At 43.5% G+C, this 18,482-nt stretch overlaps 1 protein-coding gene across 1 annotated transcript in view; it reads left to right on the plus strand.

Moving 5' to 3' along the window:
- Window positions 1-18,482, plus strand: part of MOB3C (MOB kinase activator 3C) — a 51,175-nt gene that overhangs the window by 16,378 nt on the left and 16,315 nt on the right. Inside the window, exons 2-3 of the mRNA XM_088154230.1 lie at window positions 8,441-9,159; window positions 17,770-17,972. Coding sequence (XP_088010356.1) covers window positions 8,742-9,159; window positions 17,770-17,972 — 621 coding nt within the window. The 5' untranslated portion in view covers window positions 8,441-8,741. The remainder of the gene's footprint in view (window positions 1-8,440; window positions 9,160-17,769; window positions 17,973-18,482) is intronic.

Here is an 18,482-nt window from a genome sequence, read left to right on the forward strand (position 1 = left end):
TAGGTGTAAGCTTCATGTCCACATAACAAAAAGAAAGTTTTAGGTAGGTATAGAGGGGTTGAGGCGTAAGGGATATTATAGACCCCTCCACAAGTGAAAGCAGGACCTTTTGAGGGCAATGGGGGGTACGGTTCTGGGTATTGTTGAAATATACACATTGAGTTGCATTGGTTATCCCCAAGAGATTTAGAGCCATTTGCCTTTGATTAGTCCAGGGTCTTGGTATGGGAGAAGACCCAAAATGATAGAACATCCCCCCCCCCCCACGGGGATCATCCCCAGTGATCAAAGCTGTCTGTGCCAATTCTACGCCTTTATGTTGGTCATCTCCTCCCCTGCCTTAGTTCAGTTCCTTTTAAGTTTTACTTTGAGTCCGTCTCCCGGTTGGGCAGTCCACGGTCGGGGGTCGGGAGCTCGCTTAACCCGATGGTAGTGGGTCCAACCCCCCTGTCGGGTCCGAACCGCTGATTCAGTTGTCAGGAGAACTTGGTATGGTCCCTCCCAAGACAGTTTCAGCTTCTCATCCTTCCACGTCTTTATCAGGACCCAATCCTCTGGCTTGTGGGGGTGTTGGTCTTTCAGCAAGGGGGCCGTTGAGCGAGGAGTCCCTGTTTTCTTAGAGACAAGAGAGATTGTGACAGTACCAAGAGATACTTTCTTAGGAAGGCATCCTTTAGCTCGGGGATAGGCTCTCCCATTGGAGCCAGGAAAGGTCTTCCCATCATCAACTCGAACGGGGAGACCCCCACATCCTTGCGAGGGGCTGTCCGCATTCGAAGCAGGGCAACCGGAAGTGTCTTTGTCCAAGATAGCCCTGTTTCCAATCCCAGTTTGGTGAGATGTTGCTTCAACACCCCGTTGGCCCTTTCCACTTTCCCACTGGAGTCAGGATGCCAAGGGGTGTGGAGTTCCCATCGAACCCCCAGGCTCCAGTACCATGGCTTTACAGTGTCTACCAAAGCCTGCACCCCCAGTGAGACCCTTCGTGCAGTTTCTCCACCATCCCCCTCATGTCAGCACGGCTCACTACTGGGGTCCCCTCAATTGTAACCCAATGACCTGCTTCCTCCCTGCAACCTTCCCTTTCCAGCAGCTGTGAGTAAACCCCGTTCCAGCCAAATTTTCCTGAAAGTGTGCACTACTCCCCAGGCGTATCGCGAGTCTGTGTAGACGGTGAGGGACACTCCCTTTCCCAACTCTAGTGCCCGTTTCAAAGCGTGCACTTCACACAGCTGAGCCGACCAGTCCGCTGGTAGTGCCCCCTTCTCTATTGTCTCTCCCTCCGCCGTCACTATCGCATATCCTGACTTCCTTTGTCCCTGCTCTACTCGGCTAGACCCATCCACAAACCAGACCTCACCCTCCTCCAGTGGGACCTCCTGCAGGTCCTCCCGAGTCTTTGTTTGCAGCTGCAACAGGGTGGAGCACTCGTGCTCCGCCGGCTCCCATTCTTTCCGCTCCCCCGCAAGAAACTCCGCTGGGTTCAAATTCCTGTCTGTTCCTACCACCACATCAGGACTTATCCGGAGAACTGTCTCATATTTCAACATCCTCCCTTCTGTCATCCAAGCAGCCGCCTGCTGACTAAGCACACTTAAGATCTGATGGGGTGAATGGACAATCACGAGGCTCCCAAAAGTGAGTTTTTTTCCCTTCTGTCACTAACACAACAGCGGCAGCCACTGCCTGCACACAAGTCGGCCATCCCCTCACCACTGGTTCTAGGGCTTTGCTCAGGAAGGCCACTGGTTGATATTTCCCAGCCCGTCTCTGAGTCAGCACTCCAATGGCAGTTCCCCCATGGGCTGTAACGTATAGGTGAAAGGGGGGGTCCAAGTTCGGTAGAGCCAGAGCCGGGGCCGTCACCAGGCTCCTTCGTAATTCTCCCCACTTCTCTGTGTCCCCGTCTGTCCATTCTACCCTGTCAGATGATCCTTTCAACTTCTCATTCAGAAACTGAGCCTTGCTCATGTACTCATCTATCCATAGCCGGCAATATCCTACTAGACCCAGAAACTGCCGCACCTCCGTTTTAGTATGAGGGGGCTTCAACTGCATTATCCCCTGTATCCGAGAAGGATCAATCAACTTCTCGCCCTTCCGGGGTACATGTCCTAAATACTTGACCTCCCTTTCCACAAATTGGACCTTCCCTTTTGACACCTTCAATCCTTCCTCAGCCAACCAGTTCAATAAAGCCACTGAGTCTTCTCTCACCTTTACTTCCTTCTCTTCAGACACCAACAAATCATCCACATACTGCAGCACCCGAGAACCCCCCGGGGCCCGGAACCCCTGGAGTTTCTCTTCCAATGCCTGTCCAAACAAGAGGGGGCTCTCGGTGTACCCCTGGGGCAGCACCGTCCATCTCAGTTGTTGCTTCAGCCCATGCCTCCCATCCCGGGACAGCGGGTATTGGGCTTGCCGCAAACCCGTCACCCCTGGTTTCAAGGGGATGCTAATTGGGGCTATGCGAAACCGACCCACCCCCCCTCCCCTGCCCATACCTCAGGGTTCACAACCTCCACGTCCGCCTCCCGCAACAAACACATCCTTTCTGCCTGTTCCACATTCCACAACTCTATTCCTAGACTACCCATTAGATCCCTTTCCAGCAGGTTCACTCTCGCCTGTGGGATCAGTAACACATCTGCAGTTACCTCCTTCCCATTCCACTCCAGTCTCACTTCCTCCAGTACGTTTGCCTTGACCGGAGAGCCTCCCACCCCCATCACCGATACCGACGCGCCCCAGGATTTCGCAATCCCTGGGATCGGTTGGCACAGCGATGTTCGAGAGGCTCTGGTGTCCACGAGGAACTGCTGTTCCTCGCCGGTGGGACCCACCGTGATGTTTACCAAGGGTTCCCCGTGGGTCCCGGTTGGGGAACCATGACCCCCCTAGTCGTATAGGGGGAAACTCCTCTCATGTTCTCCCAATGTTCAGCATTATTGGGATCCCAATTTGGGTCTGCCAGAGGGAATTTAGTATTCGCGGCCGGGGCATTTGGGACATTTGCATTCCTTCGCTCCCAAGCCCTGAGCGCAGCTCGCCAAATCTGGCCCCTCTCTTCTGGCGTATAGAGGTGGGCTAAAATGTAATTCAGTTCCCCCAGGAGTATTCCACCGGGCCGAGAAAAAGTTCCAATTGTTCGGCAGCGGTATGGGCGTTCTCTTGCATACGAGGGAGGGTCTTTTTTTTTGATTCCCTCAACTCACTGGGTTTGATGGGAACCGTTACGTAACTGGTGACGGCCACCCCCTGTGCGTTCGTTCCGTTCGGGACCTCCAGGACGGGGAAGGCACTGGCCGACCTTAGAATAAAGGGCAAGTTCTGAATGTCTTGGTTCAGCTGGTCCAGCTCTTTCCGCAGCCCGGGATAGGGTGGGGGCGCCGGAGGGGGAGCGGTAGGAAGAGGAGGAGGAGGAGGAGGTGGCGGCCCCCATTGAGGTCCAGTCAGCCAGAGGTCCTCCTCATCCTCCTGTTCTTTTTGGACAAAAATTTTGGCTATCTTGGGTCGAGGCCCCTCCCAATGAACATGGAACCAGACTTCCACATAGGGTTCCTGTGTTAACATTTTATGTTCCACAATGTAGTTTTTTAGTTGGGTCACCCAGTAATTACTGGGGATTCCAAGAGTATCCCAATGGTAGGGGAATTCGGGGTCCACTAGTGGATATTTTGGCCATTCTTTAGTGCACAAAGTTATCATGGTCGGTTTTTCCAGACCCCTGGTGAATGGACACAACCAGGGTGTCTCCCATTGTTGCAACAATTGTCCTAATGGAGAATCCGTGGGGATTCCCCCTACTGCGTTTTTCCCACTGGCCCCTGGCCTTACACTCTTACTCTGCGCCTTACCCATCCTTCCTGACTACGTTTCCCACCTTACAGAAGGTCCCGGACTCTTCTGTCCCCTTGCGGCGTCCAACGCCTCGTAACCACGCTAATCTCCCCGAGATTATGGGTAGGTTGTACTCACCAGACCTCCCGGAGGTCCCCTCGTCGGCCGACTTCCTCTTTACTTCTGTCTGACTGGCGATTGGAGTCCCGTCCCGGACCCGACTCCGGGGAAAACGGGAGACACCTCAACGGGGTGTTACGGCCGATTACTCACCGGTTCCCCACAGTCCGGTCCACGTCGAGGACTCCTGGCTGGCTCGCCAATTTTGTCAGAAAACGACAGACATGGGTTCGGTTGTCCAGTAGACAGAAGTTTTTATTGGGCACGTTTGCAAAGGTGGGTCCCTCCCGCAGCAATGGAGGAACCCCGAAGCAAGGTCTGACAGGTTTTTATACCCCCTATCTGTCCTCCCCCTCCTACGAGGGCTTGGCTCACAATCTCACCTTTTTACCGCCCCGGAGCGCCGCTAATTAACCGCAAAACCGCAGACATTCCACTTTCCGAATCCAATCAGCGCAATACACATTCCAATCCCCACTTGACCCGACAGCCGCCCCCTGCCGTTTCTCTTCACTCTGGTGCGAACGTGCCTTTTGCCTGCAGTCTTTCCTCCCTCCTGCCGCCCCCCCCAAGGCTGCCCCATGGTGCACAGCACTCTCCCCTAGCAAACATGGTTCGTTTGAGGCCCTCACTTCTCCCTGCCTTCTCACACATTCCATATCAGAGCAAGCACACATGACTCTCAGTACAGCAATCAAAAATGTAGCTTGATGTTTATTTATCAAACATCAGCAAAAAATCAAAAACAGTTAAGGGGACAAAAGGCAGGCAAAAGCAGAGAGAGAGAGAGAGAGAGGAGAGAGAGAGGTAGGTGAGGCAAGAGGTAAAAAAGCAGAGGACTTAATAACAACAATCTACAGTCTCAATATCTATATATCTACAGGGACAGAATTTTCCAAATCCCTGGAAACAATGGTATGGATAATTAGCATGGACGGTCCCAAAAGGAGTGGCTTTTGGTTATTCAGCTTTCAACCTTTTATGTACATAACAGCTGCAGAATAGAGATGGAAAGTACAAGACCAGTTGACCCTTCCTCTATTCTGCACCATGAAGGAAACAATTTGGTAGACAGGTATGACACATCCAACATGGAAGTGGTTGGTCATTATCTTCTTTTCAGACTAGCCTACAGCTCTGGACTTCCTAGATGCTATCCCCCATCCATGTACTAGCCAGAGGCAACCTTGCTTAGCTTTCTGGATTGGCCAAGGTTGCATAGATGCTGCCACCTGCTGAGATGGAAAATTCATATATACAGTAAGGGGGAAAACATATATTTACTAAGAAATGGCACCTTCCCTAGACTGATATGCAGTACTGCCAGAGGTAGACGCCACACTTGATCTTAGCCCAAAAGCTGAAAAGTGAAGTAGACAGATATTATGCAGCACTCTCACAATTTGAATGTGGCATTCCTATTCAAAATGCATCAAGTCTTCCTCCTTCACGTCCCTGTTCATTCAACACATGGCATTTGGGAGAGAACAGTGCTTGGCATTTCTGCCTCAAGACTTCCCAGGGTTAAAAACATACTGCTTTTCTCCATTGGGACATTGTTGAATTACAGCTGGAAGCCCGAGAGGCCTGTAAATGTGAACTGAGTCACAAAACTATGTGAACTGCCAAACATCTGCATTCCCAGGAGACGTCAAGGGAATGGCCAAACCAGTGACAAAGCAACGAAAATGTTTTCTTCTTGGGTTAAAGACACTACAGCTGTTGAGGAAACCTCTCCGCTTCCCACCAGAAATGTAAACTTATTTTTAGAAATGCCTTGAGATATTACTTTGATCTGACCCTCCGTTTTAAAACAGCTTCTGTGCAATGATGAACAGATACAAGTGTTCTCTGTTTTCATTCTGTCCTCATCTTAGAGTACTGATGAGACGAAATGAGCGATTCTGCTTTGCTACCGGGGGGACGGGGAGAGAACCCTCCAGTTTTCACAAGCAATTCTGGGGGTTGTAGAAAATGAGCCGAAGGGGTGCTTTGTTTTAACTGAGGCTTCATCAGAGTGCCTCTTGGTGCCTTGCATGCACAGAACTCATTTCCACTGAAATAAAGCAATGGGACCCAGCACAGTGTCAAGTCGTGAGGTATTAGAGCCAATGAGGTAGAATGTCTTTCTTTTCTGCCTTGGGGAGCTGCCTCAAAGCAGACTGAAGCACTGACTGGAAACCCCTTATGGACTTTTTGCTGAAAAAAGAAAGAAAAAAAAAAACTTGTGATTTATGGGTTTGACAATTAGAAGGGGTAGCTTATGGAAGAAGGAAATTATAGAAGAACAAAATGATCTAAGCCCCTTTAAAATATAAATGCATTTATAACTTCTGTCAAAAAGATTGGAAGCCACTTCTTTATCATCTTTTCCTTTTTCTATTTTCTTTCTGACTTATTCACTATTTTTCTTTATTTTCTTTGTTTCTTTTCTAATATTTGTATTGCTTTCATCTTGTTAAAATTTTTTTTTAATAAAAGTAATATTAAAAAGCAGGCTGCTTCAGCAACTGGTGTCAAAGTAGGTCTACAAAGCAAAATGGTGTCACTTTGCATAGTTTGATGCAATTTGGCACAACTAAGAGGAATCTGATTCTTACAAGAAATATATGTTAACATGAGAGCATCTTGGATACCTTGGTTGCAAGTTGTCTGGTCACCTCACATATCCCTCCCTCCCTCCCTCTTTCTTTCTTTCTTTCTTTCTTTCTTTCTTTCTTTCTTTCTTTCTTTCTTTCTTTCTTTCTTTCTTTCTCCATTTTGACACAATTTTGGAGACTTTTACTAAAACAGCACAGTACCTGGATTTCAGATGTAGTATGTTTATTAAAGTTATATGTCCTTAACTGAATGAGATGATGAGTTAGGATGTGTATAAGTTGCTCTGCCACACACAAAAAGTCCCCAATATGCGTTTTTCTCCTTTTACTTGGATTCCTAGTTATGGTAACATATTCCTACAAAGTAAAGCACATCTGTCTACTTACTGCAATGTGGTTTTACATTTCTTCATAAAATATAAAAAAGTGCCCAAGTTGAGCAACATGGGGTGAAAAATCTCATGTGGGCCCCAAAACTCTTTGGTAGTAACCTCTGGTGTGATTGCCAATAATGCTTGCTGAAAATTAGTAGTTCTGTTTCATGCTATCTTGAGACAGGAAACTAACAAAAGCTGTAGGGTAAAATGCAAAATAGGATTAACATAATCTAAAAAGCAAAGACCCTCCCCCAAATTACCACCAAATGTCCCCACAAATTAAAATAAAGACAGGCTCATCCATACATGGCATATACCCCCAACTGAGCCTCCGTTTGGCTAGAGCATCTATGGTGTTGAGGATAATGTGCACATCTGATACATAGAAATTCTACCTCAAATCCCTCACAGCCTTAACATTCACTTGTGGTCTGGGGCTTCTGTCTAACTCAGAAGCTGAAGCAAAAGTATTGGTCCAAGGTCATACTCTAAAGGGGGTTGAATTGCCTCATGGAACTGATGTGAGGATGTTGGGGGAACAGAAACATTTATATCACTAAGAACTCCTATGAAGAAAGAAGAATTAAATATGTAATAAGGAAAAAGAAACAAATATCTACTTCTCAGTAATAGAAATTGCAGAGCTGGAAAAAGTGTGGCAGGGGGAGGAAACAAAAATGAAAAGTGGCAGAAGCAGTTTCTCTGTGAGGAAAATTGATCATGTGTTGGTCTTTTTGTGCATAAAATAAGGGAGAGTCGTGATAGAGGTATATATAATTATGCATAGTATGGATAGGGAGTTTTCTCTCTTTCAATATACTAAAATTCAGGATCATCTGATGAAGCTCAATAGAGGTAGACTCAGGGGAAATAAAATTAATTCTTCCCTGAGCAGCTTCTGAAGCACTTCAGCGAGATGCTTCAACTCATGGATCACACTGTCTTAAAGCAATGGAGCATCTCACTTTGCTCTCTATCTTCATCAGCCTCAGTCTGGCAAATTACCTTACAAGAAGTGGTTTTGTGGAGGTGCTTTGACAAAGCATCTCTTCAAAGCCATATTCTTCACACAGCACATTTTACCTATTAAATTCCAGTAACAGAAACTGTAGGCTTCTTGGTACCTGTTCTGAGAAACATGAACAGAAGAATATGAAGGTCAAGTCTCCACACAGAGCTTGACTCCTGGTGATTTCATGAACACTTCCAGATTGTTTTCTAGGGAACAATACGGAATTGTTTTGCCACTGTTTCCTTCTGTAATTTTTTTTCCAGCTTCCCAATCCAACTTAAGTACAGAGGTTTTCTGGTGGTTACTCTTCAAAATGTGATTCCCAAGGCATCTGCTTGGCCACCATGGGAACAAAGTGCTGGATAAGATAGGCCTCCAGTCTGATACAGTGGTCTTTTTTTACCCTGTTAGGTACATGTCCATTGCTTGACACAAGCTACTATACTGAATCCTTCTTTCTCAGTTCTTCTTTGGGGATTTCATTTCAGGTTAGACCATTGCTGCCTACCATATTTCCAGACTGATGGAAACCAGGAAAGAGATAAGAAGATAGTTCAGCTTCAAGTTAAATATATGCATGGATACTGCACTTCACTTTAAATGTGGTTGATGTTTGTACCTTCTGCTGGACAGTTGAGCTAACAAGAAGGACTTTGAAAAAGATTGAAAAAGAACTGCTTGTTAAAATACTGTGTATTTATTTCTCAGAAATTACTTTTATTTTTTTTTCTGCTTGAAAGTTTTGCCCTTGAAAAAAATAATTGCCACCCTGGCTAATCCCAGATCAGAATGGCTCTATGCCTTAAGCAAGTTTTTAACAAAGACAAAACATTTCGCCCCCGTAAGAAATTTGAGCCAGGCACCCAGCGGTTTGAACTATACAAGAAAGCCCAAGCTTCCCTCAAATCAGGACTAGACTTAAAGACTGTAGTCCAGTTGCCCCCAGGGGAGAACATCAATGACTGGATTGCAGTGCACCTTGTGGACTTCTTCAACAGGATAAATCTCATCTATGGGACCATATCTGAATTCTGCACTGAGAAGAGTTGCCCCATTATGTCTGGCGGTCTGAAGTATGAGTACCGATGGCAGGATGATTATCGATTCAAGAGACCCACCAAGCTTTCAGCACCTCATTACATGTGCATGCTGATGGACTGGATTGAGACACTAATTAACAATGAGGACATTTTTCCTACTAGAATAGGTAAGTAAGCTTTGATTGCTACCTGGGAAGTTGATTCTTTGTCCTTATAGCTCAGAGCATTATTTATTTTGGCTTCAGTTGCTCCCCAGGTTCTCCTGTAGGTACTCTGAGGTGAGTCCCTCCCTTCTACTCACTCCAGAGGCAAAACTGGAAAAGAACCTGGCATCAGTTCCTGTGAGAGGAGACAGTTCCTTTCCCCATGCCAGTCCTTCCTTGCTCCTTAAAGCATGTCCACCCATGAGCCTTGCCAAAGCTAACTAACTCAATCACAGATCTTCACTTTTTTTGTACTTCATTTGTTTTTCTTCATTTTTGCCTGCCTTGTTAAAATGGCCAGCAGCTCACTGTGAGGGGATACCTTGGAGGATCTTTCCAAGTACTGAGTAAGGCTTTGATCTCTAGCAATATGCACCCTCACTTCCACAGCGAGTATCACCTCCCCCCCACCAGGAGGACCCAATACCACAAGCCTCTCATAGCTGTCAGAGGGTTCACTGCTGTTCCTTGTGGGAGCCAGATAGCCCAAGTACCACAGAAAATGGATGGTAGTAATGCTGCCTTAACCCACTATCCTTCACTAATGAAACAGTAGCATTTGAAATATTAAACTGGCTGACAGGTAATATCCCCTCAAGAAGGCCCAGTAACTCCCCAGAGACCCCCTAGGGAAAGCCGTGAGGTACCTAGGTGGGCTGCAGCCTTAGACTCCACCTTTACCCCAGGAGAAACAGGAAGGGTGAGAAATCTCATCTTGTTGCCTCTAACGGGAACAAGCCTCAAGGAGACAAGAAGTAGAAGAAGGGGGAGAAGTAGGATCAGCCTCTATAACCTTCTCCTCCACAGAGAAGGATCCCTCTCCTAACTCCCATTGCAAGGAGCAAAGACCAGACCACCTTTGCAGGTAGAAGAGGGTTAGGGTTTTGAACTGGCCAAGGAGGGAGAGACATGCAGTTTCTCCCTTATACCACGTCTCTCTTTAGAGCCAGTCAGGGAAAAGAAAAGGGAAAGTTGCCCTAGATGGAGAAGACTGTGGCAAGTCTGAGTCCACCTGATTGTTCCACAACTACTCAGAAAAAATCAGATTATTCAGATTTTTTTTTATTGTGGATAATTCTGAATTTATTTATTTAAATGATTTATAGAGCCACCCCTCTCACAACAGTGACTGTGGAATTGTTGGTTTAGCCTCTAAAATAACCTCTCTAATACATTCAAAGCCTTAAGACTTATTTCAGTGAGCTGACTCACACATGTACAGCAGCATTCTGCTCATTATTAAAGCAGCTGTATCTTTTTTTCTAGGCTTCCAGGCAAACTTGAAAAAGAGATGTTCCTCCTTTAATGAACTGGATCATTGCAGCGGCATGTCTTTAATACTTCTCTTAATGTAGCAATGTCTCTTCTCAGGCTGGCACAAATTGCAGACAAGCCAGTTCTGCTTTTTTTTTTTTAATGCAACAATACTTCCACAAATACAAAAGGAGGGTGTGAGGGATATGTATTGAATTTTTCTTCTATTGTGAAGGAATACCATTTTGACACAGCATGTTCCTTTTTGTTTTCACAGCTGGCCAGCTTCATAAATGCTTACTTGTGTCATCTCTAACTTTTCCCCTCCCATCTCCTTTCAAAATTAATACTGTGTAAAACTTTGCAGCTGTTTTTGTGCCTTTCTCATTGGTTTAAAACACAGATTGAGGCTTATTTATGGAAAGAGGCAAATAATAATATTTTATGTGTAGTGGGATTTTAAAATCCATGACAAAATACAGTTGTTCTGAATGAGTCGTTCTTCCCAGACTTAACACTGTAATGGCTGAAACTAAAAAATCCAACTGACAGGTTTCATTTGACTGTGTCAGAGAAATGTTAGCTTGGAAAGATGAATCGTTTAACATTCTCTTATGTAATATATTTGTGCTTATTGTTCCCCATTTATAATGCATTAATATATTAATTAACAATATTTCCATATTGGAATTAATGGCACTTTGAAATCATCCATTCCTAACCATGATGACACCAAAATGACAAAATGTGCATTGTGATGTCATAATGCAACCTTTCCCCTTTCATACTTGTGTCACACTGTTGTATATAAATATGTAAGGGGCATGGTTTGCATTATGACGTCATAACAGGCATTTAGTCCCTTCCCCCTACTCCATCAGTGCCCTTGGACACTGGGCAAGGTGGTAGTCAGGATTTAGAAATTCTACAAGATGCCATTCTTCAGTTATGCCCTCTGTACTCATAGGATTGTAGTCAGACAACAGTCTCTCTTTGAGGATGATACAACTGAGTTCCATTTATATGTACACTCATCCAGTTATAATCTTTGTTCACAGGTTTAGAGATATTCCTAGTTTTTAAATGAAAAAAAAAACTACAAAAACCATTTGTCAGTGAGACAGAAATGTCATATGACATTCAACTCACTTTAAAACGATTGACTCTGGCTCCTGATAGCAAGAATTGAACATTGATGCATTTGAGTTCCCCTGCTCATAAAACTAGACTCAAAACATATTTCATAAATTACCTTTTCAGTATTGTTTCAGGTAGTAGCTAATACAATAAGGCAGCATGCATTTCTCTGATGTGTATCATTATCTGTGAATATCCTGCCACTTAGCAGAGCTGGATAGAGATTGTGGCAATCCATTTCCACATTCCAAAGATGATTTGTAAGAACTAAAAACACATGATTCTTACTGAAGAACAAAACAAAACAGAATCTCAATAACAATGTCCTGATTGTGGTCTCTGAGGTCAAGAATACTGTACATAAGCTGCAGTTCACTTTTAATATAGCAAGTGAGATTAGCTGTGGAAAAAGAACTTCAGGAGAAAATAGTGCAAATATGAGAAGTCCAGGGAGGATTTGGCATGCTCTCCCTTATCATACTTTTGTTCTTCAGATCAAATTACCACTCTCAGTTTTTAAAGATTATTGGGGAAGAAACATTTAAAAAAAAAGGGGGGGGGGGAGAAAGAATCGTCACTGTTAGGCTTAGTTTGACATTCATGGACTTTCACAACTAGAAACTGGGAGATGATGGCCATTTCTCCATCAGTGGCATAAAGTGTCTTCATAGTATCACCCAGTCATTATAGACATGGTATAAAGCCACTCCTCATTACTGTGTTTTGAAACAACAATGGTGGGATGACTCTAAAAGATGCTTTAAGTCACTAGAAGGGAAATGACTAATGTCAGTGATATGGCATTGAGCTTCAGTAAAACTTCTTTTGGATCCCAGTGAATAGATATTGCAATTTCCTAGGATTCAGAAATAACCCCACCATCAATTATATGTTGTTTGTTGTCATCTTCTCAGCAGTGTGTGCTTGGCTAAATTGCTATGCACTTGAACAACTGCTAGCTCTAGAAGCACTTCTGTTTAGAATGCATTGTGATCTCTGTGGCATAGGAGAAATTTTGGGCTGGGATTAGGGCTAGACCAGGAGCCCTTAAACTTTTCCAGGGTTGATTCCGTCATCATGGTAACTGTTATCAAAGGTTGGAGGAAAGTCTAATGAGATCAGTAAGGTGAAATTTTCCTCTACATTACATTTTCTCTCAGCTAAAGCCACTCAGAAGAGCCTTTTGCCAAACACATGGCAAGATCAAGAAAACAGATGGTGTCCAAATCGAGACTGGAGCTGCTGTGCACCAGTTGTTCGATAAGGTTTCCTGGGCAAATGGCCTTAAACAGTTCAAAAGTTTAATGTGCTTTTCCTAGTTTCAATTCCAATATATTAGAGGATCCTGTGTTGTGGAAAGCTGACCTTAGATATCTTAGTGTTACATGAAATGAGCATATCTTACTTATCAGATTTCTACCACACTTCCTGACTGGAGGAAGGTTGTGATCTCCTTTTAGGCAATCAGAGTATGCAGTTCCTGCTTGTGAATGTACTGACGACAGCTTAGTTTGCTGCTTTTACAATATACAGCAAAATTGGTTTTCAGATTTCCACATAAAACAGAATAGGAAAATAATAGAATTGCATGCCAAAGCTCATTCCAACTTCCTTCCTTTCATAAACTTGACTAACCATGCATGGTTATTCAATTGCAGTTGGGAAAAAAATCCAAAACTCAGCATGGATATTATTATTAACTTAATGCTTTTCAATTTACAACGTGTTGCTCCGTGCTTTTTTATTATTCTAATTCCAATAAATTATGTAAAGGAGATCAGAACTCTGTCCATCAGAATAACTTTCCAAAAACTGAACGGAACAAGACCAAATTTGGTATGGCAGGAGAAGCCAACAAGTGAAAGACTGAATTTGAAAATGGTCTACATCTGCCTTGGGGCTACAGAGGGGCTATGTTGAAGAAAAAAAAAATCCCCAATATGTCCCTATTTGTTGTTCAGTCGTTAAGTCATGTCCGACTCTTCATGACCCCATGAACCATATCATGCCAGGCCTTCCTGTCCTTCACTGCCTCCCTGAGTCCCATGCTCATTGCTTCAGTGATGCTATCTAACCATCTCATCCTCTGCCGTCCTCTTCTCCTTTTGCCTTCAATCTTTCCCAGCATCAGGGTCTTTTCCAAAGAGTCCTCTCTTCGCATTAGGTGACCAAAATATCTGAGTTTGAGCTTCATTATCAATCCTTCCAATGAGCAGTCAGGGTTGATTTCCTTAATATGTCCCTATAGGAGAGGCCATTCAGCAGTGGCTTGGAATGTTCGTGACTGCTCCATTCTAAGTGTTCTCCATTCCTCTCAGTCACATGACCCAGAGCAGAGTATGTACAGCCAAGCACACTCCAGCTTCCCAATGCATGTATAACACAAACGTGTTACTTCACTGCCCAGAAGGAAATACAGATGATTTCTATTATCATTGCTGGTAAACAGGTTGGAAGAATTTCAGAAGCCACGCTCTGCAGGCTTTCCCTACTTGGTTTCATCTTTTAGCTGGGCAAGTAGTTAGGCAGAAATGTGTACTAGATGTATCTTTAATCATTGCATTAGGGTTTTAAAAAGAGGGGCAGAGGATTTTCACCAGAACAATAACATGTAAGAAGCAAAGTTTTTCACTGATCTTTTTTCTTCAGCTGCCCTGACTCCAAAAAAACCCCTTAATTAGCTGTAAGATGAAAGCAAGCTAATGGGAGCTTTCCTTTTAGGGTTGTGGCAGCTGTAAGAAGGGGGAAAGGAGAACAGATTGTTGTCTCTGTGTTGCTATCCTAATGAATCCATCCCCATGCTTGCTTTTAATTAAAACAAACGAACAAACCTGAATGTTCACGCTTGAGTAAGATTGAACGGCATTGCCAAATCTTAAAGCACTCTGTCCAGAACACACAATGTTGATTTAAGCTTGCACACAGTTAACTTTTGAACTGGGCATGGTGAATGGGGGCTGCTGCTTATCAAAGTACCATGGAAAAAGCAGGTATAGATGCCATGGCCTCTTTGTCTCTGCTTCCTTGGTTATTTTATTGCAATCTGACAGCCTGTAAATACAAGCAGACACTATAAACTATCCTAAAAGTAAATTAGGGATGCCAGAAGCTTAATAGAACATGTAAGCAATGGCATATGTATCTGGCTTGCTTGTGTGTTTAAAAAAGGATGTTTCTCAGCTACAAACCCAGGAGTGGAGCTACAAGGAGGGAGAGTCTCTAGAAAGGCGTAATGGCTACACAGACCACAATTGTATACCCAAGAGCAGTGCAGAGCAGTATCTATACATGCTTGTTTTTGTATATGCTAAAATTTGCTGGAAGGCAACATAGTTTTGACTTTTCCCATGGTTACATGTGGCTGAGTTGTTTGTGCAAACAATGCTTCAAAACAAGTACTTTACAACTCCCGTGCCATTTTAGTACTTTAACTTTCTAGCTATGCTACATTTCATTTTTAGAGAACAGCATTTTAAACTTCTACTCTCAAGAGAAAAACTCTTTCTGGCATTATTTTTATAAGCCAGAGAATCTAGGATTTGCCTTTCCAAGGTATTTGTAGTCTTGAAATCTGTCTTGACTGGATTCACTTAACATACTGAGTCACAAACTAGCCAACCCTATTTTAGCCTAGGATGTTGTACAAACAAAATTGGTATGGTTAATGTATGGTTGTAAGTCATGAAAACCAGAAAATTGGGTTAATTAGTAAATCATCGTTTACCATAAGTGTGCAATACAGATATATGTATTACCATTTTCAGAACTCAAAACTTAGACAGCAATTAAACCCCAAATAACATGACAATAGCATCTGAGAATTTCTTGGAATTTACACATCTGATTCTCGTGAGTTCTCTTTCTGTGCCAGCACGGCTGGCTGCCAGGAAGCAAGTTAGCAAGCTATAAATCTGCCACAGGCCAGAGATAAGGAAGTTCAGGCTCTATTGCAGTTAACTAGAATAAAACAGCTTTTGAAAAAGTGTTTTTACAGTACCTTTGTGGATAGATTGTACTGTCATGGTCAAACAGGCATTGAGACCAGTAAGCTATCAGTTAGGTAACAAATCTGCTGGAGAAGCAAGAGAAGAGATCAGAAGAAATCTAACATCTAAAACATAGCAATGCAGGATATTCACAGGCAAGAGCTGAGTTTTTGATAAGTTGTTCTCAACATTGTCCGAAGGGAGTTTGTATGATAAATAAGCCATGCTGAACCCCCACCCATCAAACAGTAGCTGCAGAGTCTACTCTCCTTTTAGCACTCGCATGGCCAGCCTCCCAGATCTGCAAAGTCCAGCCTTCTCGTTCTAGGTCTTCATTAAATGCCTCTGCCTAGGACTAACTTCCGAGTCTAAGAGATTATCAGTGATGTGGGTGAAGGGTCCTGTGGACTTGCCAGGTCAGTCCAAGTCAGAGTGGAATCACTGGCTCCAGTATTGCTAGAATCTCCAGTAACAGGATTGCTGCCACTTGATGCTTCTTTCATAGATGAGATGTAGCCTAATAATCCGTATATATATATGTGCATATGTGTGTATGTATGTGTGTGTGTATACACATACAGGTAGCCCTCGACTTACGACCACAGTTGGGACTAGAACTTCCATCACTAAGCGATGCGGTCCTTAAGTGAGTTGCGCCCAATTTTACAACCTTTTTTGCTGCAGTCATTAAGGAATTACCGTGGTCATTAAGTGAATCATGTGGTTGTTAAGCAAATCCAGCTTCCCCAATTGACTTTGCTTGCCGGAAGCCCCCGGGAAGGTCGCAAATGGTGATCACATGACCCCAGGATGTTGCAACCATTGTAAATACATGCCGGTTGCCAAGCGCCCAAATTTTGATCATGTGACTGCAGGGATGCTGCGATGGTCGTAAGTGCAAGGACCAGTTGTAAGTCACTTTTTCAGTGCCATTGTAACTTCAAATGGTTGTTAAACAAATGGTCATAAGTCAAAGACTGTGTGTATATGTATATGTATATGTATATGTATATGTATATGTATATGTATATGTATATGCATATATTCAGTTTTTTACTCCTAGCAACTGCCTGGACTAGTCCCTGCAGTTTTCTTGGCAAGATTTCAGAAGTGGTTTGCCATTGCCTCCTTCCTTGAGCTGAGCAAGCATGACTGGCTCAAGGTCACCTAGCTGGCTTCATGCCTAAGGCAGGTCTAGAACTCATGGTATCCTGGTTTCTAGCCTGATGCCTTAACCACTACACCAAACTGGCTCTCAACTGTATCTATAGTCTTCATATAAGACAACATTTTAACTGACAGAGCAGTGCAAAGCATTAAAAAATGCTTTGTTGTGTGTTAATGTATTCTGAAATAGAATGATCAGATCAGGGCTGCAAAAGTTCAGAACAACACTAGATGTCAATAAAGAGCTACAGAAAGTTCTAGCTGTACTGCCATCTGGTGGGCATCCTGTGCTTGATAGCTCTATTTTGAAAGTATGTGTTTGCCTATTTCATTGATTAATCATATCATGAAAATCCATAAAATGCTAAAGGTATCTTTTCTACTCTGCAGGTATAAAAATGTACTCTATTGTGGAAACATAAAAAAAAAAAAGAACCCCAAAAACTGCTGTTTTTAAAATAATTATCTGGTGCTAGATGAATCACTCTGAGTAAATTATTTTTAATCCCCCCAGTTCATAAACTTTACAATTACAGTAAAAGAAATAGGATGATAGTTGAAGTGTAAGCTCCAGGCCCTGTAATCTCCAGGTATCATGGTGCTAGGAGTGCAAAATTCTTCTGCATGAGACCATAACCATTGTGGGCCGTCATGAACAATATGGGCAAATGGTATGATTACATATAAGGACAGCTTCACGTATTCTTGAAGTGTTGGGAGGCAGCTGTCCAATGCAGAGGGAGACTCATCTATATATCAACTTCCTACGGTTACATAACTATGACAGTAGTAAGGTTTATGATGTCAAGGCACATGTCTATTCTGATAGCCCAAACAATTGCTACAATAGAAGCAGACCTTTCTCAAGGCATCCACTTTGCTACTGATGATGCTGAAGCTTTAGCACTTGGATTGTGAAGGAGGTACAAATGGAATGCCATAACTGGTAGCTCACCACAGCTTATACCTGAACACATTTGTTGGGTTTTGAGATGCTACAAGACTCTGTTGTTTTTCTTCTGTCTTGCAGGTGTTCCTTTCCCCAAGAATTTCCAGCAGGTCTGCACAAAGATCCTCACACGCCTCTTCAGGGTTTTTGTCCATGTTTATATCCACCACTTTGACAGCATCATCAGCATGGGTGCTGAAGCTCATGTCAACACTTGCTACAAACATTTTTACTATTTCATCAGTGAATTCAGTTTGGTTGACCAAAGGGAATTAGAGCCTCTGGTAAGAAATGTGGACATCCTATCATGCTTCTCACTTCTAAACAGTAAGGGTTTCCTTTGGATGAAAGAGTGCTGGAGAGAGCAGTTGTGCAGAAATAACATGGGGGTCCTTTGGGATACCCAAGTGAGCATTATTGCTTTACATGTTCCTAGCAATTAAGCCACACACAATCTGCATAGGCACATGGTTTTATGTTGCACAGAAAGGGAGGCATACTGTGAATTAAAGAGACGTTTGGAGGGTTTTTTTGGATAAGAAGGTACCTTTTGAAGACAGGCAAAGCAGAAATCTGCACCTATACAACAACAACAACCTGCAACTGTAATTCTTAAGCACTACCAAGACATCTGTATTCCCATATTTGTTGGAGTCATGAACAGGGATTTTATGCATTTCTCTTCACTTTAGAATTATATGGAGGTAATTCAAGAGCTGCACTAAAACTTCCAGTTGTGTATTACCTAGATGTCTTAAGTAATACATGTGTGATATTCACAGGAGTGCAAAATT

The sequence above is a fragment of the Python bivittatus genome, unplaced genomic scaffold (genome assembly GCF_059951505.1).
Source record: "Python bivittatus isolate LINGU-HERP-01145 unplaced genomic scaffold, Pbiv_v1 ctg000700_np1212, whole genome shotgun sequence".
In the NCBI taxonomy this organism is placed as follows: Eukaryota; Metazoa; Chordata; class Lepidosauria; order Squamata; family Pythonidae; genus Python; species Python bivittatus.